The 23,931-nt window shown below is 37.4% G+C and overlaps 1 protein-coding gene across 3 annotated transcripts; it reads right to left on the bottom strand.

The window, feature by feature from the left end:
* Positions 1-33: 33 nt before the first annotated feature.
* On the bottom strand, positions 34-23,246 carry fsd1l (fibronectin type III and SPRY domain containing 1-like). 3 transcript variants are annotated; one of them, XM_043240882.1, is made up of 14 exons: positions 23,129-23,246; positions 15,831-15,926; positions 14,936-15,067; positions 12,835-12,936; positions 12,336-12,358; positions 10,944-11,065; positions 7,446-7,655; positions 7,250-7,348; positions 6,902-7,031; positions 6,345-6,380; positions 4,378-4,475; positions 3,685-3,936; positions 2,762-2,850; positions 34-1,510 (listed from the first exon to the last, which is right to left on the bottom strand). In XM_043240882.1, exons 1-14 carry the CDS (start codon positions 23,141-23,143, stop codon positions 1,325-1,327), a joined length of 1,590 nt encoding a protein of 529 aa, XP_043096817.1. In that variant the 5' UTR covers positions 23,144-23,246; the 3' UTR covers positions 34-1,324. The 3 variants fall into 3 exon arrangements, with proteins under 3 accessions (XP_043096817.1, XP_043096818.1, XP_043096819.1); XM_043240883.1 differs by lacking the exon at positions 6,345-6,380 and having other exon boundaries at positions 23,129-23,214; XM_043240884.1 differs by lacking the exon at positions 6,345-6,380 and having other exon boundaries at positions 4,378-4,472; positions 23,129-23,214.
* Positions 23,247-23,931: the final 685 nt, after the last annotated feature.

Genomic DNA, 23,931 nt, shown 5'->3' with positions numbered 1-23,931 from the left:
ATTGTTTTTGTTTTTTCATGATGATGATGATGATGATGATGATGATGATTGTTGTTACGAACAATAATATACAACGTAACCGAGAGACAACATAAGAATGAAAAATAAAATAAAAAATAGAATGAACGTTCAGGATAGTCAGTGAAGCCAAAAAGTACGATAAGAGTGAACACTAACAGATCTCGGTGAAAGCAGTAGTGATTGACGGTCGTAAAAACATGCGAGGCTAAGGCTATAATGTTATAGGTTTATGAGGCAGTTCACTATTAACTTGTCACATACTGAACTCTTCATGATTCGTTTTTACGTGTAGTTATTTCTTCTTAATCATACCCAATCTCATCTGTTGAGAAACAAAAATCTTTAAAATCTGACTCTAGATCTATTAAGAATATACAGATGACAATGTGTATTTATTTTCAACGATTTCCATCCCTAAAAGCGGTAATTATTACAAACTGACGCATTAATAGTTCATTTGTAACAGTAAGGGTGTCGTGTATATGTTTGTATTCTACTTTATTGCTGTTTGGGGATTGAACACCAGATGGCGCCAGAGACAGACAAAGTAATGGAGTCAAACAGAGGTCTTTGGTGAGCTTTAATGTTTGGATTTAAGCTCATTGAGGACTGTTACATAGAAACTGGTGGAGGTTTGATTATTAGTTTTTGCACAAATGCATGACAAACTCTTAATTTATTCCAAAAAATTAGACCTAAAATGACTTCAACATAAAACATATAGCGGGATGACACGTTTATAACAACAAAAATGTCCGGTCCACATCCAAAACGATCCAGATATAATAACAGTTCATGACCATGAGGGAACATTAAAAGCAGCTTTTATCATTTTTACAATTGTGCAAAATTTTCCAGTTTCGAAATCAACCGCTGAAGGATGATCTACAGAGTTCAATATAAGTGAGAGTACAGTTAACGTAAAAAAGAAAACACCATAGAAAGGATTTAACGCACGCTACAAGGAACGAAACTAAAATAATATGTGAATCGACTAGCGAAGGACAAACAACTCAGAAAAGCATGTCATCGTTCAAACTAAAATCAAAGAAAGTGCACTCAACTATTCCCTGATAAAGCAACTAGCTTTCCCGATGCAAACATCTCCTGATGAAAGCAAGTGTCTGTCAAAGAGAACGAAGCCTCTCTTCATAGGAACGTGAAGGGAAACGCCTCTCCAAATTCTGCCCTCAAAGCTGCAGCGATGATCTCTCTGTCCTGGAAGTCTACATGCCATCGGAAGTAAGTCCAGTTCTCAGAATGGTTTCCTGATTAGTTTTTCGGTTGTTTTCTAGAAATCGGGTCACGGCATTAAGGAACCATCTACCGAAGGCAGTTTATCGTAGAAGCAGATATCACAGGCTACTGGGGGGTCCTGCTGAGATATACTGCTGTTCGATCCTCCCAGCCCATTTTCTGTCTTCTGGAAGCTTTTTACTGCACTGGGTATCTGCAGACCTGCAGACAGAGTCAGACCTCCACACCACACCTGAAATAAAACGCAAGGCAATTCAGGACACTCAACTGGTCTTCGACCCTTTTAGAGATATTAAAATTTTTTTTTGAAAATCTAATCTCCCTCAGGCCATCCAAAATGTGAGTGGGTTTGTGTCTTCATCAGAAACGTAGAGAAATGTAGCATTCCATCACTTTCTCGCCAGTGGATCGATCCTCTGTAGTGAATGGGCACCATCAGAACGAGAGCCCAAAAATCACAATAATAATGCATGGTTGCAAAAAATAAATCCATTAACTTATTTTAACAAAAATATGAGCACAAAACCCATATTGATGTTCTCTACAGAGGAACAGTTCATCCCCTGTAGTCCTCTCACATTAACAGCTACGTGTTTGGTGCTTGATCTGTTCATATTTCTCTCCCGATTCAGATGGGATGACTTTTTAGCTTGAGAAAACAATTGTCATGGATTATGTCTTTTTTTCTTATAACAAGACGTTGAATTATGTACTAGTGGTGTGGGTTATTGAGATGTTTTATAGGCTGTTTGTGCTTTCATTCTGACGGCACCCATTCACTGCAGAGGATCCAGTGGTGAGCAACTGATGCGTTTCTCCAAATCTCCAACCCATACACAGGAAGTGTACGTTTTCAGCACATTTCCGTTTTGGGTCGAACTATTCCTTTAATGTAATTTCTAAAACGCCCCTCGTGAAGTTTGAACATGTCAGTATTAGTACACAAGCCTAGATCTTAAACCAAGCATACTGGTGCCATGCTGCTGTGTGGTTAAAGATGACAGCTTGTTTCCTCGTTGATAAGAACATCACGAATGCAACAACATTATAGTATGTAGATAGTATAGATACAGATATAACACTGTAACGCTGGGTATATGCCGTTTTTGCATGTACTTACAGTGAATTATACATAATTAGCTAACTCTAAACCAAACCCTAATCACAAAGACTTGTCATTACTTAATTGTATAATTACACTATAACAAGGACATGATGCATTAATGCATCATTTTATGAAAAAATCATTAGCTTTAAGAAAAAGTGGTGTTAATACTATAGCACATGTCTATTACAAGCATATACTATTACAAACCTAATATTTGTAAACAGTCAACACTCATTTTCAGTTTTTACATTTTTTCCCTGTTGCCTAATTCTATTACATCTTTTTTTTCTACGTGAAAAATGGGACATGGTTTGCATTAGAATAACCCATATTTGCATGCGTAAATGTGTAAAAAGTGTTTGTACTGTAACTCACCATGAAGGCTGGCACAACAGGTTGGGCGAACCTCACTTTAAAAGTATGAAGCAATTGTTTGTTTTCAGCATTATAGAAGGAAAGTTGGCCTGGAAAAAAAACAAACAAAAACAAAAAGCGAAGCTATTAATAAACAGCGGCAGCCACATTTACTTGCTGAAGTTATTCAGGTAGCGCACGGACCAGCTCACAAGAAAAGCATGAATGGAAATGGCAGAAACTCAATCTGTAGATATCTGATTGCACATGTGAGAAACCCGAGGGTGGGCTATAATGTTCCCTGTAGACTATGGCAGTCTGACAAAAAGGAGCATGACATAAAGATACAACACTTAAGCTAACCATAAAAACACACACACACACACACACACACACATATATATATATATATATATATACATATACATATAAAGTTTTATAGAAATTAGAAATAATTAAAAAACGATTAATTGTTTGACAGCACTATATATTATAGGTTTTACCTAGTCAAACTATATATATCTATAGATTTTGACTAGGTAAAACCTGACCTAAAAAAAAAAAAAAATATATATATATATATATATATATATATATATATCTGTGTGTGTGAGTAAATCTTTCACACATTACTATATTAAAGCATTAAAATATTACTCTATTATAAATTTAATCTTATGTTTACTTTATATAAAAAATATTTCACAGCAAATTTTTACAATTATACTAAAAGGCCTTTTACTTTTTAAAAATAAACTTTCAATCAGACAACAGAAAGCATGTAGTAGACTGTGTTCAAAAGGCTTTTCTGCTAAATAAATGTTGATCGTTTAGAGGAAATATGCCATCACGTATGATACAGAAGGCTTTATTGAGTTAATCAAACAATAATTTAAAACACGCTATGCAGTTAGTGCCATTTCAGATCATATTTTGCTCATTACCCCGATCGAAGTCACAGTACACTCCTATGCTGTCCGGTACAGGGACGTCCAGATTCTTTGCTTTGTTGTTGTGTTTGGCCGCAAATGAGTTCTGTAGCCAGTTGTTGACATGGATGCACCAGGTGGTGTTGGTCTTCCCCAACTGGTCAAATTTCCCAAGGTTTCTGTAGGCCAAACCAACACTGTAGGACTTACAGTCTTTCTGAGGCTTTACTTCCCAGTAATGCTGTCCAGACTCTACACTGGTGTCACCTAAACATGCATACAAACACATGAGTATTAAAACAGTCTCCAAATTATTACAATACCAATAAAGTGATGTTATTCTAGCAACAAGGTGTAGTATTTGATATAAGTTAAGTCATATAGTATCCATGTAGTGCATTAGATCATACAATATAGTTTGCATAGAGCAGCTTCACCGTGAATAAAAGTAAAAATAAATACAAATCAGCTTATAAAGCTGCTCTGTAGAAAACAAGAGTTTCATTATTCAGCTCCATTCAGTTCAGTGTTAAACAGTGTTAAATGTCAAAGACACAACAGCTCCAATTATGTCATAAAGCACAGTTTTTCTCAAAATTTATCAACAGAAGCATCTGTGTCCTTCAAATACGAAGACACTTCTTCTAAAATGATTCCAGTCTTTTGAACAGCATGGACACTTGGGGATTTGTAAGGCTGTTTTGGTACCCAGTACTGTGTAGGACTCTCCAGTGAAGCGATCCCTGGCTCCTCTCGGTGCGGGTGAGCGTGTTACCGATGTTCTTTTAGGAGATGGAGTTCCACTTCTGAAACCATCAGAGAGAGACAGACAGTCACTACACACACACACACACGCACACTCGGGGCGAGCAATCATCAGAACATGCACAAACACAAACTCCAAGTCCCACCACACACAAAGAGCAAGAGGAAGAGGAAGTGAAGAGAGTCACTAGTTATCAAACACAGCGTGTCCCTGTTTGAGATGCCTACAGCCGATGGCGGTGCAAAAAGAACTATGAAAAATCGAATGGAGAAAGTAATGGAAAAAGCGGTGCGTAACACGTTAGCCACATCAGCGCAAATGATGCGGTGCTGCTCGGTACATTTAAAACACCGAAACTGCTATGTATCCTAAAGGGTTGGTTCGGCCCAAAATGAAAATTCTGTCATTAACTACTCACCCTCGCGTCGTTCCAAACCCGTTCATCTTCGGTACACAAATGAAGACATTTTTATGAAATCTTAGCGCCGTCTGAGCCTCCGTAGACAGCAGCACAACTGAAATGATCCCTGCTCCAGAAACGTAGTTAAAACAGGATGTGACATCACTTGCGTATACTTTGCGATACTCTCCGAAATAGCCAAAGACGTAATTGATGGAAAAAGTGTGGTTGAGTAAATTATTATTTTTGTTTGCGTAGCATCGTAAAAACTGATGTCACATGGACTGTTTTCTGGCGTTCATTTGGGACATGGGATCATTTCAGCTGTCTATGGAGGGTCAGGCGGCTCTCTGATTTCATCAAAAATATCTTTATTTAAAAAAGGTCTTACTGGTTTGGAACGACACGAGGGTGAGTAATTAATGGGAGTTTTTATTTCGAGGTGAACTAACCCTTTAATAATTAGAACACTATTGGGTGTGCACACTATGGACGGCTAGCATAGATTACTTAGGCAAGAAAACTACAGGCAATCGATTGCGTATTTTGTTGGGTGCTTGATGTAGATTCAACAAAGTGCACAACTAAGTGTGTTATTAGCTATTTAACGCAAAATAATCGCGAAAAGGAACGATTAAACCCTTCGCGCAGAGTTCGCGGTCCCCTCCTCCGTTAGCCATATGTAAGATCCCACATATTAGCATATGAACAGCTGGCCGGTGAAGGACGACCCGCGCATTGTAAATGATGGAGCATTGTCACAAAGCTCTTGGCATACCAGATGGTTTAGTTACAATGCATGAGCGGTGTAATTACATGCAAAATTGATGCTGTTCGGTGCACTTTGTTTTGCCGTAATGGAATGACTGATGAGAAAAGCACAAGAGCGGTGATTTCAGACGAAAGCTTACTCACCACAGTCATAAGGATGTGAGCATGGAAAAGCAACTTTGTATTTAGAATTATGTTTGATTAAATGTTGCACAACTCACGTTTAAGTCATCATTTGAACACGATAAAAAGTAACCAAGTTGTAAAGAGAGAGGCGACAGCAAAGACGTCAAGTACAGGTTAAGTTTTTTGGTCATAACTAATTACTCTATATAGTATATTTCTATTGAATCTAGCCTCAGTAACACTCACAGCCAGCACATGCAAAACCCATAAGAGCGCTCAGTTTAGAAACACAGAAAAACCCTTTAGAAGAAGACATTTCATAAAGAAGGATCACAAGTAAGATAAACTGAAGATGCATTTTTTTTAAACGATCGGCCATTCGTATTTTGCAATCTTGGAACTACTGTACGAAACTCTCGAAAGATAAAATGTGGATTAAAGTTATCCGGTGATCCGTAATCCTTTTTCATGAAACGCTTTGCTTAGATCTGTATTTGTGAACATAAGCCTGTAGAAGAGCTGGTCTAAAGGGCTCTAGGTAAGCCAGCAGTAGCTCTTGGTTTATTGCTGTCAGAAAGAGCTAAAGAGCACTGCTAAGAGACACACGGTCACCTTGACATATTCTTCAGATTGGTGAAATGTGCACTGCTGATTGGTAGAAAAGGAAAAAACAAGAGCATGAGTTATCAGGGATGATGTTGTTAAAAAACTATTTATGTTATACACTACTTTGAAGATGCAGAGTACGAAGCATGTTTATTTTAAATTAGCATAGAAAAAAGTTTTCTTTGCACACAAAATATTCTTGTAGCTTCGTAACGTTATGGTTAAACCATTTTCGTAAACATGGGCTATTTTAATAATGTCCTTACTGCCTTTCTGGGCCTTAAACGTGTCAGCCGCGTTGCTGTCTATGGAAGGTAAGATTTTCAGAAAAAAAATTGATTTCTGTTCCAAAGACGAATGAAGGTTTTACAGGTTTGGAACGACATGAAGTTGAGTAATTAATCATAGAATTTGAGTGAACTACCCCTTTAACGGTAACAACACAGGGGCCTTACACTAACTGATGTGTTGACCGATCAATGACTAACAGCCAAAGTATGAGCAGCCAAACCTGAAAGTGTTTCAACTCGTCCAAGAAAGACCCTGTATCTTAAATTTCTTACCTGCCCTTGTTCTCCTTCCCTTTGACTTTGCTGTCTACCCCTTTTCCTCCCTGAGGATCCCATTCCACGCTCCTGTCCTCCACCTTCAGATTCAGATGAGATGACGTGGAGTCAAAGCCGAAGTTAAACGCTAACACAGAAAAGCGAGACCATCAATATCACAGAAATATTAGCATGACAGTTCAATATAATAACGTGTTTTTGCTAATAAAGTGATAATAAAGTTACGAAACATTTCAAATTTAAACTAACTGTTCCATTGTAATGTACGTTAGAATTACATTTTTGTTCCGTGATCAAATAAACCTGCAAAAAATATTTTTAACAGTACATATGATTTTGACATACCTCTAGTTTCCAAGGTGACGGGATCCGAATAATCCCCCGCCGCTGCTTTGTTGCACGCTCTTATCCGGAAATTCATGAATTTGGTGTCGAATCTTAACCCTGTCAAATGAATAAAGCAATCAGTTTTCCTAATGCACGGAAGTGGGAAATGTCAAATGTTTTGAGGATGTCCTGCACAGAACATGGCTGTCATCACCTTGTAGGATGTACTCGGTGCTCTTGATGTTGTCCACCACCTCCCAGCACTGCTCGTCCTTCACACGTGGCAGACCCTCATGGTTGGTTTTTCTGTACTCTAAGATGTAATGGTCGATCTTGCTGTCCTCCACCGGCATTCTCCAGGTTACGGTCACCTCATTATCTACGACCAGACAGTCCCCAAGCACGATCTCTGGAGCTCTTGGCACTATGTGCAGAAAATCACATAGGATTTTGATTCACATATATTACCTTGAAGGAGTCATTTCATATGTTTTTGTCCGCTTAGTAATATATTATCATACATTTTTATGTCATCGAGGTCCATCTACATTGGTTTTTAACAACAGCACGTATTCTATTAATTTAATTAGATTGTCTTTTTGAAAAAAAGGAGGAAGGTCTGAGATTTAAAGCTACATTAAGTGGTTTTAGGATATTGACGGACAGGAATGGGCAGAGATCTTTACAACTTAGCAGCAATTCACATAATGTACTCTTAATGGCCAAAGGTCTTAGATGCTTAACGAAAAACATTACTTTTAAGAAAGTTATTTTTTCGACTGCTTGAAATGAAATTGGTTTCATTGTTCCAAAGTTCTTTTCCATTTAATTCTTCCTAGATTCCATTTTAATAACCGGAAAACATGTAATAAAAAATGTAATAATTGAACAAATTAAATTCATAAAACTTTATTAACAACAATAATAAGGCCCTATAAGAGGTTTTGCAATGTTTTGTTTTCTCAACGTATATAATCAACTGTTGATGAACACATTTAAATTGTTATCTGAATTATCATTAAGTTATTTAACCATGCATTACTATGTTTTTGAAAGGCATATGTCAAATTAAATGCAATTTAATAAATATGTGGATTCCCAAACTTTATTGTCAGTCATACACTAAAAATAAAGACAATTATAAAAATTGTGATAACCTAAAGTAATCAAAAGGCAGTCTGACTTTATTAACTGAAATGTAATAGATTGCTACAGACCAGACATTTCTACATATCATTTGCAATCAATAACGGATGATAATGTTTAAGTAAATCGATTGGAAAATTGATTGCATTTGCACAAATATTTCCTTCATTTTTTAATTTAAAGATATAAGCTTAGATACAGAGCATAGAGAGTACAGATATAGAATGTAAAAAATTTATTCTGAAATCATATCATGCATATGAGATTGGTATCCTACATATCCCGTTAAAGATCCCTGTCCAAAGATAACATCCAGTCATAAACAACACCACTCTTCTCACTGTAACAGTAACTCTGATCCTCTCTCCATGCTTCTCAGGTTGGTTGGGGACAGATTTGTCTTTTATGTTTCTAAATTAACTCGGCTTAACCTATCCAGCTACAAAAAAACAGGCTGTCAGGTCACCAAGTATCAGAGCGAAATACAAGGAGCCAGGGGAGCCAGTAGCAGCTGACCCACTTTTAGCCTACATGCCCATCAGCTAGTAAGGGTTTTTAAAAAAGGATTTCTGTTATTCTGCTATTGGCTATAATTCACTACTGTTTTACAAGCTTTCATGTCATGTTTTATTTGTTAAAATGGTTTTGTGCATTTTTATCGTATCTTAAAGGAACACTCCACTTTTTGTTTCAATATTTTCCTATTTAAAACTTGACTCTTCTCTAGCTATATCGTGTACTCAGACCGGCGGAAAATTAAAAGTTGCCATGGTACGGCAGCAAACTTCTTTGATTATTATGCCGGAATGGGAGTAAAGTTTCTAATCATATCGGCCTAGAAAATCACAACTTTTCATTTTCTGCTGGTTTAGTACACAATATAACTACGTTTGAACGCGATGCTAGTGGTCTAATTGGATTCAGTGATTTATGCTAAACGCGTTATCGCCAGACCCAGAGATCTGTTGAATAGATTCCAAAATGGTAAAACTCAACTTATTAACCTTGGGGGAGTTGGAGAATGAGCCCATTTCCAAAAAAAGTGGAGTGTTACTTTAAGTTTTTACATTTTAGAAATGAGCTCTCCACACAGACTAAATCTCCAAATGACTTTTAATATTAACATGAAAAAAATATCTGTGCAAATGTTAAGCTAGCACAGGCTTCGGAAGATTACCTCGGTGTCAGCAAATTCATGTTCATGAATATTGTCTCATAATGGTGTCATATGACAAAGAGGCAGAAAGGTAGTTAAAAACAGATTAGAATATAGGTAGATCAAGGGGTTGTCAGACTTAGGAACATCAGTGATTAGACAGAGAGAGAATAATAACTTGATTTGAAATGATGATATATCAAAAGTTATTCTACTATATCCTTTACTTGTACTGTGATGATAGAGCTGAGAAGGGTCTTATTTCTCAGTGCTATTCCAAAAAATTTGTATATGTCTGGATTTGGTGCATTTGTAAAGCCCAAAGCCAAAGTGACTCACAGAGAGTCAACCTGACGCATGATTACACACACACACACACACACACACACACACACACACACACACACACACACACACACACACACACACACGAACAGATGAAACAAGCAGTCATTTCAGTGCAGTCACTTCATACAACTAACCAAAACCAACAGAACTCATCATAACACGTGCAAACATAAGGGAGAATGCTGAATCATTTGACAGAGCAATTCTATAACAATGAAAACTACAAAACCAATGCTAATTATAGTTCTATGGAAAATTGTATTTTTTAAGAAAATTTATTCACCTTTAAGCCATCCAAGATGTAGACAAGTTTGTTTCTTCATGAGAACAGGTTTAAAAAAAAATGTATATGATGTGAATGGGTGCCGTCAGAGTCCAAAAAGATGATAAAAAACATCACAATAATCCAAAAGTAATCCACACTCCATAAACTGAAAAAAAGCATGTTTGTAATAAACACATTCCCCTTTAAGGTGTTTTAATGAAGCCATTTGTTTCTTACAAATGCTCATCTTTTCACTTTTAATCAGCTGTTTGGTGTCTCATTCTGACGGCACCCATTCACTGGTGAGCTAATGATGGAATGCTACATTTCTCTGATAAAGAAACAAACTCAGATCTTCGTTTTTCAAATTTTTGGGTGAAAAATTCCTTTAATAACTTGTATAATAACAAAGTTTTGTGCCTTGTACCTATGAAAAGTGGCAGTGTTTACTTATTTAACATACCATGAAATAAAGATCAGAGGTAACTTAACAGGTTTTTTATGTAATCATGCCAACACGTCAGTCTCAAGTAACACGTGTAAATATCTGGGTGTTACTGTTATACTTTTAATATCTAAAATGGCATATTTTAGATGTTTAGTAAACATAAAAATAAGATTCCTTGAAATTAATGTTAATATACTTTGGGTGAGGAAACTAAGAATTATAAAAGGATAAGAATTATAATTTTCATATTTACAGAACAGGTTTGAATAGATTCTTCTATCACAGGTTTAGTAACATAGGCACAGATGGCAGATGCTGGGTTTGTAGCAACTAATAGTAATTAGCTTACCGGGGAGGAACTTGAGGCCCTGCAGAAGCTGTCTCTCCTGACTAAAGTCCACCATCAGGTGAGTCATATTATCTGTGGCTTTGGGCTTCATAGTCAAGCGGAAGGCAGGAGCCATTGTGACCCTAAAAGAACAAAATATAACAGTTTACACATATTTGACAAGTTACAAGCCGATCTGTAGAGTGCTGCGTCAATGATTTATTACTATTGTAGACCCAAAAATCTTGTTCGGGGCACAGAAACCCAGGCCTGAGGGGCAAAGCTGACCCACGAAGATCTTTGATTTGGCCGGCCATACCATATCAGCTATACTGGAATAAAAAACAAGTAACCTGAAGTTTATTAATTTCTAAATTATCTTTGCATTTTAACATTAACATTAGATAACATACTGACCAGCATATAGAACAATTTTGATATATATGAATATATAATATATAATATTTGCTTTCAGCCCTCTCTGCCTTTAATCAAAACCTTTGGTTTACAGCATAGTTACAGCATAGGTGACTCCATCACCTGTTTTCAAATGGATTGACAGTTAATATTGAATATTGATATTGAACATTATATTGCATAGCTTGTCAGTGATCTATGGCTCTGTGTATTAACTGCTGCTCCAGTTGAAAACAGGTGATATATATATATATATATATATATATATATATATATATATATATATATACACACACACAAAAGTACAGTACACGCTCAAATATTATGAAAACTAACATTTTTATTTTGAATGCGATTAATAATTTTTGGACTAATAACTAAAGCTACTCACATCCCGCTCATGCCTCACTCATGCCGTAAAATAGTCTGTTAGCAGATTCATTTTTAGCACACTATAAGTTTTAAGGTTGACATTCCCATTGCACAAACATGTACAAATAATTTCATCACACATTTTAGAGCTGTGTAACGAGCCTCACCGATTCCAACAATCGGGCTGTATCCCATTCAATCCCAATGAATGTAAAGCTACAGCAGATGGGCTATATATACATACATACATATTTTTTTTTATCTTGAAGGAGAGTCTCTGGTTACAAAGCACTGAGGCTGATTACACACACACACAAACAGTACACACATAAAGTGTACAGCAGAGGTGTAGATCTTATTTATGTTGCTGTATTTATTCCTAGGCCTTTATTAGCAAGCACTATTAAACTTGTTGCTACTAAGTGTCTGAGGATTAACTATGAACACAACTATGAGCACACTTCCTATAGACGCTCAGTGCATACGTCACAAATAAAGCGTGGATAATGACCTACATAAAGGCAGATGGACCGCGTAGGGTTAAACACCACACACACACACACACACACATGTGTCATGCAGTGGTTACACAACCACATTCAGAGAGTGGAACATATACTGTACCTATCTTTGATCTGTTTGGCAGCCTTGAGGATGAGAGGAAGAGAGGAAAAAAGAGCAGGTCGTTAGTATCGCCATGCAGGTGAAGTGTATGCATGCAATTCGACTCACACACACACACACACAGGGTGAATCAGGATCTCAAACATACAAAGCACAGGTTGACGGGCAGTTTAACAGATTGTTTTTTTACGTACACATTAGTTTTTAATAGATTCGCATTTAATTAACAGATCATGGAAATATAGACCGTTTTCCATTAGCGTTATTTAGGTGCAAAATCAACTTCCAGAGAATAAGTAGGATTAGTACGCGTAGTTCTTGTTTAATTCTTGCCGTTCTTTGCTTGCAGTTTTAAACGAGCCGAAGAAAATTTGACGGGAATTCGCAAAGACAGCAAACCAAGCATTTTAATCAATTAAATGAACGATGCCCAAAAAAGTGAAATGTGAAAAAGAAAAAAGGTTGCAAGTGTCCTTTATCAAAAACACCAAACTTCTACCTTGGTGAAATCCCCCTCATCTGTAATGTGCAGCGCATTATTAGCAAACTCCAAAAGTTCCTCGGCACTCTCTAATGCATTGGTGCTTTGGGTCAGCTGGTTCTGGAGAAGAGATAAAGGTTGATCATCATTAGCGATTTTGAAATCATGTTTGCTAAATATATCATATTTTTTCTACTTCAGAGAGTACAATCTTTTTTTCTATACACTGACTGAATCTACTTTGGGTGATGACAAGTGAACAGCTGTAACACACTGTCAGATACATTTGTCTCCAATGCATCTTTAGCGACCACTTGCGCCTGGATTAAAGACTCGTCTCACATCTGCTGTGCACAGGAACCGTCACTGTTGTTATCGAGTAAGATAAATTTCACGGTCGTGGTACAAGTCATCCAGCTGTCGGTCTAAGCAGCGTGTAGGTTGCTATTAAGAATTCTAAAATCCTTCAAGATCTGGATTTACATTTCACTTTTACTTGTGCATAAAAGTGAGCTGCAGAGAAACATGACATAGCTTAAAAAAAAAAGCTTTACCCTAAATGTCCACTGAACTGGAAGACATTTGCTCACTACACCAGAGGTTTGTTCAGCTCAAGCTCCCCGACCAGCCCACATTGCCACATTCTCATGAAAAATATTTGGAAAAAGCTATTTTTAAGCAATATTTAAAATTTTTGTTTGTTGATGATGCTATGAGGGCCAAAATGAAGTTAAAAACACTGTACTTTTTTGACATAAATAGTAAAACATATCTGCAATCACACCGGTAATCATAATTTAAGATATTTTGGATGAAAACCAGGAGGTTTGTGACTGTCACATTGCGTGCCAAGTAATAAACACTGTAACGGTCCATAAAAGTATGAAAAGTATCAATTAAAAAAACAGCCAATCAGAAGCGTTCATGGGCGGGCTCTCTTTAGAAGCGCAGCGCTCTTGCAGCAAAATAGATACGTTTATAATTTAATTCATACATATTAAAGCTTTTTAACATACTGAGTGACTGATACCATCTCTGTTATGGAATACACTTGTTGGTTCGCAGTGAGTTTCATCTTCAGATCTTTATTTTCAAGATCTGAGGTAAACTGTCTGTTGTTGCTTTCAGTATGGCTATAAGATCAGCGACGTAGCGAAAATGGAAATTTCTAAATTAACCATTTTGCATGTCGCGGTCGGGACTAGTTAAGACAAAAACATCAGATTAACATGGAAAGAGCGCATGTAGTTAGAACACGGTGTAAGACTTCATGTGGATTCATGTGGACAAAAAAAAGTGATAAACTTGATTAACATAAAAGACACACAGAAGCAACAGATAACAAAAACCTTCGAGCCCTATAAAGGTTCCTGCAGCTGTCAGTAATGAACAGCAGCCGGTGTGTTTACATACTGTTATGCGGTTAAGGATGGGAAGGGTACTGATGGCTAATCACTTATCTGAGCTCATTTCTCTCTCTGGTATTGTTCCTGTTCAGTGGACTTAGAGGGCTGGGCACAATACTGCCATTACAGCACCATGACATCACCAGCCCAACCAAAGCCAACTACATACACACACACACACACACACACACACACTTACCAGAAACTTAAACAAAAACATTGACTGAATGCACATGCAATCAAAGTTATATGAGAACTAAGTCTATGATCCTGCTTAAAATATGAGCAGTGCTGGTGTTATTTTAAAAGCATATGAGTATGGGGTTGGGGAAAACAATGCATTGCTTTCTGTGATTAATATAGGCTGCTTAAATCTTGGAAATAATTACAAATACATCTTTCGTAAGAGCAGGCAACTGATAACGGTGTGCGGGTGAATGCTGTGAATGCGATTGCTGTATTCACGGCTGACCGCAAAACAAAGGTGGAAACAAACTCGAGTTTCAATCAAACCAAAAAAGACAGGTGTGAATACACTCTTTATCTCTAGCTTCCTATTAATATCATACGCATGTTCGTAAGAGAATTATGGAATAATTTTTGGGTGAACTACCCTTTTTAAGAGGAATCGGTATTAGGATTGATATTAAACAAATATTATTTTAATCAATGTGAATGCATGTGCCTTTCCCGAAGTAGTTTGAGAGAGTTACCTGAAGCTCATGCGATTTCCGGACCGTTTCCTGTTTGATGGTGTTTGTCATGCTCTCCTTCATCTCATCTATAATGGAGTAAAGCGTGTCAAATTCCTCCTCTAAATCTGACACCACCTGTGTGGAGTTGACCTGAAACATGACAAAATTTCGAAATGAAGGGAAACCAAAATCAGTTTATCAGCATTACTCTTAAAGTAAACAAAACCCGAAGGATTTTTTTTGCCAACCCCAACAATGTTACCTAAACTCATTCAAAAATGTTAAAAAAGGCAACTTTGCAAAGCTACTAAAATGCTAAATCTATGGTAAATCATAGTCATGACGCAAAACATTGAGATACATATTCATAATAATGAGATAAAACATCAGCGATAAAAAATTAGTTTACACTTTATTTCAATGGTCTTCTTTAGATGTTCTACTAACCAGAAATAACTACATGTCAACTAACTCTCATTAATTTACAACTACATGCATACTAACGTTTAGTAAGGTATTTTTAGGGATGGTAGAATAAGTTGATAGTATGTTGTGTACTCATCAAAATAAAGTGTTAAGTAGACAGTCTACTAATACTCTGATGACTGCTAGTTAACATGTAGTTGCAAAGTTACTTACTGTCTAAAGTGGACTTAAACAAAAATAAAGTGTTAACCGAAGTTAAATGAATTATGACAAAAGGTCAAAACTTTTCAAAATATGTTACGTTTGACATAAAATGATTAATTGGTAATGTCTTTTGTTATCAGCCAACAGGATGAGAAATGCCTCCTAGCAACTCTGGTGGTGGAAACAAAATTTGCTACAGTAAACAGCAGCTATTGTATACAGTGGAATAAAAAGTTGAGTTTGTCATCATAACCTAATTTTAGAGTGCTTTTGGAATACTCACCTGAACTCGGCCCAAAGTGTGATTCAGCGTTTCAATGAAATTCTGCAGCTCCTCATTTTTGTTTGCTAACGTGGCAATTATCCTCTGTAAGGCATCCTGCAATAAAGCCAACAAACGTTGCTCATTTAGCATTTGTCTCTTTGTCGTGTTGTGTGTGCTGTATCTGTTCTGTTGCTCATCATTTGCGCTCATTTTATTGCTGACTGTTCACCGCGTTTCACGTGGTGCTAAAATTGGCATCAAGAATTGCGAGATTGCTCAGGTATCTAAATAGCAGATGACCCTATCACAATTAAAGGCTCTTGCCACGGCGTGTCTGGGAAGGTGTAGAACGGTGCCAATTACGCTGCAGAACCGCCTATTTAAAACCTTTATAATGCTTTATTCTTTTGCGTGAATGCTATCTCACATCATTCCACTTGCATGACACACAAGTCCTGATGAGGACACTGTCTGGACAATGCCTTGCAATGTAGCCAGCTTTTTAACATGCACTGCACTTCTTCGACCTCCAACTCCCTTATTCCTGGTTCCAGCCCCTCTCGTTTGCACTAAAGCTAAGTGAGAACAGAATCTCTAAGAATTTTGCCTTTTTTTAACATTATAAAATGATAACAAGTTACATTATCTAAGCATTCCGTTTTGCAAAGTCTTTCTTGCAGATGTCTGTCATCTCACCTTTGTTCGGTATATGAACAACATCAATTTCACGTTTTCTGTAAGTCAAAAACACTCTACTTTTGTGTTACACTTGCAAAGAAAAACAGAAAAACCCCATCTTCTGCTGGATGATTTAATCAAATTGTGCTATTTTAGTCATCAAGCCTAATGACCAAAAAATGCATTGCTTGTCTACATTTATTTGATGACACATTAATTGCATCACACATCACATCATTGCATTATCCCCAAAACATCTATTAAATCTACTTAAGAATTATATATATTTTAAACCATTATTCATATGCCTTGGCCATTGCTGTGCTATTATGAAGCAGCAGTGTTAATTTTGTTGATATATTAATATAATAATTTCGGTATCCCACTATGTGGGAGTAAGAGAAGAGCAGGCATATGGATAAATTTGAAATTAGGGAGAACATGTATCAGTACATTGCATCCATGAATTCGGTTTTAAAGGGATAGCAGCCTTTTAGCTGCCATTGTCCAAGTCACTGATATTAATTAACCTCAAAAGTAAAATCACACACTGCTTTTGATTGAATCACTTAGTACTTAGCAGTCCTAAAGATTAATCTAAATTTATTTATATAATTAAATATACGTCTGCTTGAAATGATGAATAATATGGCTAACAAGTTGAAAAGAAAACCATGTTCTTGTTCTTTATGAAAAGTGGTTATGTTTAACATAATGTATTGTTGTGTGTCACCACAGTTAAATCAGTGTCTATCATGAAAAAAAAACTTAAATGTCAAACATAATGAGTTTGGAAATTTTAGAAAAATGCTTAATAAATAAATTGCGCTGTAACTAAACCCATTTGATTATAGCTGACTAAATTTAGTCGACTAAAACGAAAACAATTCAGATGACTAAAATATGACTAAAACCAAATGGCATTTTAGTCAAAAGACTATGACTAAAACGAAATTAAAATTTGCTGTCAAAATGAACACTGTATAGCCGAAGAATTTTGTCCTATTTAATATATATTCATCTCTGTCCTCTAAGGCTTGTTCACCGTGTCCCACATGGCAACTCATGTGGAAACTTCTCAGACGCTCTGCTTGAGGAATAACACTGGCTTTTATTTGCTATGCAATACCGATTGTCTTTAAAAGACTAATACCACCGAACAGAGATCAACAAATGCTGACAGAATTGACAAATTTTGATGCTAGGTCAATAACTGCTACCATAGACAGGGAGCTATAAGAGATTATGGGAGTTGGTCATTCGCAGTGTATTATTTTAGCTGATCGCTCTCTATTGAACCATCACAAGTTTTCAGAGTTCGCAAGTTCACTGTTGGGATTGCTTCCACTTGTGTACTTGTGCAGCTAACAAATGCTGCGTCTTCGAGATAATGCAAAACACAATTTGCTGCGAGACATTCTTTTTCATCCCATTAAGTCAAATTCTATTTGGTCTCTTTAAAGAAATAGTTTGCCCAAAAATTTTAATCCTGTCATCGTTTACTCACTCTCAAGTAGTTCCAAACTTGTTTAAATGTCTTTGTTCTGCCGTACACAAAGGAAGATATTTTAAAGAAAGTCTGTAACCAGGCTGGGTCACCATTGACTTCCATAGTATTTTTTCTTACTATGGAAATCAATGGTGACCAAAACAGCCTGGAAATTCATACAGGTTTGAAATTACACGGGGGCGAGTAAATGATGACGGAATTTGAATTTTTGGGTGAACTGTTCCTTTAAAGAGAGGTGCAGTAAAGCCACCGCTGCATGTTTCTCTGACGTGGCTATATGCAAAACTAATCAAATTTTCGTGGAGGGACAAACCTCTGGTCAAAGGAAAAGAGAAGCTTGTAATCCAGTAACTTTTTGGATGCAGCTTAAAGGGTTGCTCCACCCCAAAATGAAAATGTTTTCATTAATCACTTACCCAAATGTCGTTGCAAATGTGGAAAAGCTTCACTTGTCTTTGGGAATACGATTTATGATATTTAGGATGAAAACCGGGGGGCTTGTGACTGTTCCATTGACTGCCAAACAATTACGACTGTCAAGGTATAGAAAAGTATGAAAGACGTTGTTTGAATGCTCCATCTGCCATCAGTGGTTCAACCATAATATTATGAAGCTACAAGATTACTTTCGTACAGAAAGAAAACATTCATTTCATTTCATACTTTTCTGCACCTTGACAGTCATAATCACGAGCCTCCCGGTTTTCATCCTGAATATTATAAATTGCACTTGAGTTTTTTTAATATGTGGCTAGCTAATATGTTTTAATATGTGGCTATGACTAGCAAAACATCAAACTGAGCCACTGACATCCTCAAGTAAACACATTTTTGAGAATTCACCTCGTTCTGGTGAATTCTCTTATAAGAAACAAACTGCAGATGTGTGTATGAATCTGTGAAATATTTATTTCATAATGTAAGCAGCTTCGGTGATTTTGATTGGAGTTTTTGAGTGCTTAAACTAGACTGTCAGTCAAAATGTTCTTTAAAATTGTAAATGTTCTTTGCTCTCTTTCTGTACATATGAAGTCAGTCTTATTATAACGTTATAGCATGACACCCATATCCGTTCATTATTTAGACATTTATTAATTTATTATCTGTATTATCTATATAATTGTTATCTGTTAAATAAAGTGCATCCAATGTATTTATAAGAGTTTTAATTTGTTTCACTGGCTATTTTAAATACGTTCACCGTCAATCTAAATACTAATACCATTATTACAATTTAGAAAGTGTCACTACCTAGACTATGGTCTCTTTAGAGATGTTAAAGGGCACGTGCTTCACATTCTCACCGACGACTAAGCCTGCTAATGATGAAATCCTAGAACCTCAGCACGCTCGGCTGCAAACCACCCAAGTGCTCGCTACGCTACGCCACGAGGACAGCATCATCCACGAATAGCAGCTCAACAACATCAACAACAACAAGGATCTTAAGGTGACTACCACCCTGCCCCTCAGCAACCTGAATCATGAAGTACGAATCAAATCGAACACCCAACCTTTCAAAGTATTCTCTTTTTGGTGGCGTCCAGTGTTTGCGCTACTTCTCTCCAGACATAATGACCAAATAAAACAACCTTATTTTCTGCTCCTGGAGACCCACTGAGTTTTAACAAGGTCTTTAGGATCACCTAAAAAATTGAGGTTGGTATTCAACCTTGTAGGGCCATGGTTCTCCGGGGAGCAGGTTTAAAGATCCCTAACGTATTCTTTGAATTTGAGTCATCTGGTGTTTCGCCACAGCATTTTAACCAATCAAACATATTCTTATCAGTCAATCAATCAATCTACAAGAAAAGGCAGAGACTATTAGCAGTGCTAAATAACCATTTTGTCCCGTAGAGGAGGTGTATGTCATTATTAATGCAATTTTAAAAATTTATGCTGTGTGACCCTCATGGAGGACGAGCTGAGCTGGTTTTACATGTCTCTGTTGTTTCCTGTCAAGCAACAGCAATCATAGGCACACGCAAAACCATATACATATCATATGCATTTAGAACAACATGGAAATAATGTTAAATAGTCAATGTACTACAGCTTGTGTTTGATTTTATGAGATGAGAAAGAATGTCTTGCAGACAAATTCTCCATCTCTGCTTTACCTGAGCTAGCATTTAGGGAAGAGTGTTAAACAGAAATGTAATCGATACATTTAAAGTCGTTGCCTCTGCTGTATATACCCGTACCCTACCAACACTGAATTATTGATACTACATCCACAGGTTTCTGTACAAAATTCCTAGTGCTCGCAGGAGAGGCTGGTCGAAGAAACCCAATATGCATGAATAACAGAGAGGGGTAAACGCTTATCAGATCAGACGCTGTGAGAGAGAAGCATGCCATGATTAAGCAAGCTGAGGGATTAGCTCAGCAGAAAGGACAATCGCTCTCAGTGAACCGATATTGATTTATTTCTTAAATATAAAATACCTATGTACTATACTAAACATGTCGAGTCGCAATGTTATCGATGCAGATATATTTACAAAAAAAGATCTAAAAACACAGAATCGAATGCACACAATAAAACAAATGAAAAACATATAACGCGAGTGCGTTCACAAATTTTGAAATATTTTCAGACGTGTGAATCTGCACCACATATTTCTCCCAACATTGCTTTGCTGAGGTAGCCAGTTGTTTGTTTAATGAAATAATGTTAGAGGTCCCGCGTTATTTAAATGAGAAGTTAGCATATACGAGATATTAAATGTAGGCTAGCACATATGCTAGTGCTGCAATTGTAATGTACTGCGCAACTCTTTCCGGCCAACGTAAAACCCAAGAACATAAACAACGAGAGAGACGACCATACAGACACATACACAAAAACAATAGGGTCGAGACTGAATGACGTGCAGCATACTATTTTGGTCAGACGGTCCCTAATTCCCTCAAATCCACACCACACTCTATAGTCTCTGCTCAGGAGAGAGTGCTAGTTAAGGATAAAGGCTTCTGGGTCTAATCCAGTGATACCGCTGTCAGATTCAGACTCTAATCTAATAAACACATCAAATACACAACCTCTAAGTTAGTTGGGTTTGTCCCAGCTTGCCTTTCCTAAAACAGAAGTAATCCACATCACAGCTAGGAGTGCACAAGATTCATCTGAACTTATTCTAAAAACCTTATCATTAGGATTTAATGTTTCAGGTGCTCAACGCAAAACCGTGCTTCTCAATTTAAGAGATTTAAATTAGCCTTTATCGTTATATGAAGAACACAGTAATACTACTGAATTTTTCATTATGCCTTTATCCTACATTTTTGCTTCTCTTCAGATGCTTTTATTGTTCTACCTTCATGTCAGGCACACACTTCTGAACCTTGATCATGAAAATCAATTAATTCCTCGTTACAGTGTAATTATACTATTAAGTACGAAGCGATATCAACTAACTCTAATTCTGCTGAGGAGAGCAAGTCTGCCACCACTACGTTTAAAGTCACAATTATACAGGAGCAGTGACAGATCTTACAGTGACGAACACGCTAGAGACAATGAAAAACAAAGAAACAAGTCAAGCAACCAAACAGATAACATGCGAGCATGCCCTTTACGAGAATAAAAACGACTAAAGATTTCACGCACTTGAAACCGTCTGTTACATTCAGCTTGCAGTTCCACAACTCTAAGCTCAGTCAACACAAAACTATTGACAGTCGACCGCAAAAGGGAAACATGAGAGGGCATAGCTGACCTAGTTCAGACGTATAAGTCAGATTTGGGTTCTAACTATCTGTAATGTGCTCTTTGACCGCCTCAGATCCACACCCTGAAGTGCAGAATTAGAAACCGGCAAACAATAAGGTCCACCTCTGGTACAGATTCACATGCTTACACTGTATCAAGGTGTTTACGGAGGCCAGTAAACCTGATCTAACTTTCAGGGTCTGCAATCTGATCCCCTCACGTTTCCAGGGACTGCTAGACTCCAGATGAGATGGATTTTAAGTAGAACGGCCACCCGTTGAAAAAGTCCAATGTTACAGCCTTGGAAATCGGACTCCTTTGAGGACCCACAACGGTATGACCCACTTCCTGACAATACAGTCGGACTGAATTTACATTCGTCCGTTATTCCCTTCCTCGATCAGCCCTGCGAAACATCGAACATGCACAGCATTTGCAGGGTTATTTATACGCAATGCTCTCCCGGGTGACTCAGTGATAAAAACATGACCACAAAGAAGCTGCGTGATAAATACTGCTTTATAATGAACCATTACACATCATGCTAAACTTCTCAACGTGACATGCATTAAATACTCCCTAAGAGAGTAAGAACATCCACTAACAAACAAAGATGCAACACACCCGTGCAAGCACCCCAGACGAAGATGACTATGTAGTTTCCTTGTAGGACCATCACAGCAATCATAACACAGTGTGGAAGAATACCACAGCAATCCAGGACGAAGGGTTGTGTGTTTAGTTTCTCTTCATGTGCACACTATTATTTATTTATTCCATCTTCCTCTCTCTTTATCTACTTCTAAGCAAACACGAGAGCAGGTGCTCAGCAATTATAAAACCCTACAGCATGCAATGCATAAACTTACGCAACCCGCATTTTCAGTAACGCTGGTTAAATATTAATATTAGGCATTTTACTCTCTCCTATGTGTATCGTTCATCAACATAACACGTTTTAGGGAACGGGGCGCAACGTCGAGCTACTGTAATGTATATATAGCACAGAATACAGCCTGTTCGTGTTATGTAACAAGGGCTCAGTCCAATGTAACGCGACACGGGGCATAAAGGTAATATTTTACAACCGGCGATGGAAAACACATGGGTGCCGGATTCGGTCTAATAGAAATCCTCTTCACGAATCTAGCTGTCTACAGCTACAGGTCAAAAACTATTTTTAAAACGACAACGTCAGATCATAAAGGCCTCGATAGCAGTTGACACTTACAATGAATACGGCGTATTCGTTTTACGTTTCGTCGGTATGAATGTAAAGCGGGGTCTATTTACAGAGCCGGGCGGTTCTTAACGGTGCTGCGCATAAAAGCGATATGATAATCACATGCTCCCGTAACAATTGGACCGCTGCGGTATTTCAGCTCTAAACACTTTTAACTGTTTGCCACTTACTTTCTGAGAGTCCATTACGAGGATCGCAGAAGAACCGACTTCAGCACATGAACCGTTGAGGACGTCGCCAGCAACGAAGGCGCTCGATGATTCCCTCTGGAACGAGGAGGATACTGAGCATGCGCAGTGTGTCTCTCTCAAAGAGGACTACTACACGGCGATCCGCGCGGCGTTACGTCACTAGAAGGAGCCTGGTAGGGTTACACGCCAGGGGACCTATTCTCCTCTGGCCGGACACATAAAACAGAGTGTCAATAATCATATACATGTGTTAAAATATTGATTAGACGGTATGTTTAAAGGGACAGCTCGCCCAAAACAGACTAACGTTTGCTTACCCACAAGTTATTCCAAACCTTGAGTTTCTTTTCTCACAATATGATCTTTGGAAATAAACAGATGTAGCCTACAGCCATTTACTACAATTATGAGGGGAAATGAAAGTCAGTTACGTATTTTATATCTGCAAAATAGTTAAAAAGTCACGTTTCAACAGGGACTGTTAGGAGTGAAATATGCAGATGTCTTTGCTGATCGACTAGAAGCTACCGTATGACGAAGAGTTCATTAAAAAACATCCAAAGTTATCCAACAATAAACTGCTGTAAACACAATAGCATTTTTAAAGGATGAGGATAGTCCTGCCCACAAATAAGGTGACCAAATCTACACAATTTATACACATAATCTACACATAATTAACTTGACACAACAACAACAAGTGGTTTGCACACTAGGTTTTGCACTCTACTTCCTTGCCGTTTGCACTAGTCTGCACACTTTGCACTGTATGTGGCTAAGAC

This window comes from Puntigrus tetrazona, chromosome 5 (assembly GCF_018831695.1).
Source record: "Puntigrus tetrazona isolate hp1 chromosome 5, ASM1883169v1, whole genome shotgun sequence".
Classification (NCBI taxonomy): domain Eukaryota; kingdom Metazoa; phylum Chordata; class Actinopteri; order Cypriniformes; family Cyprinidae; genus Puntigrus; species Puntigrus tetrazona.
This window is presented reverse-complemented; position numbering and strand designations above follow the sequence as displayed.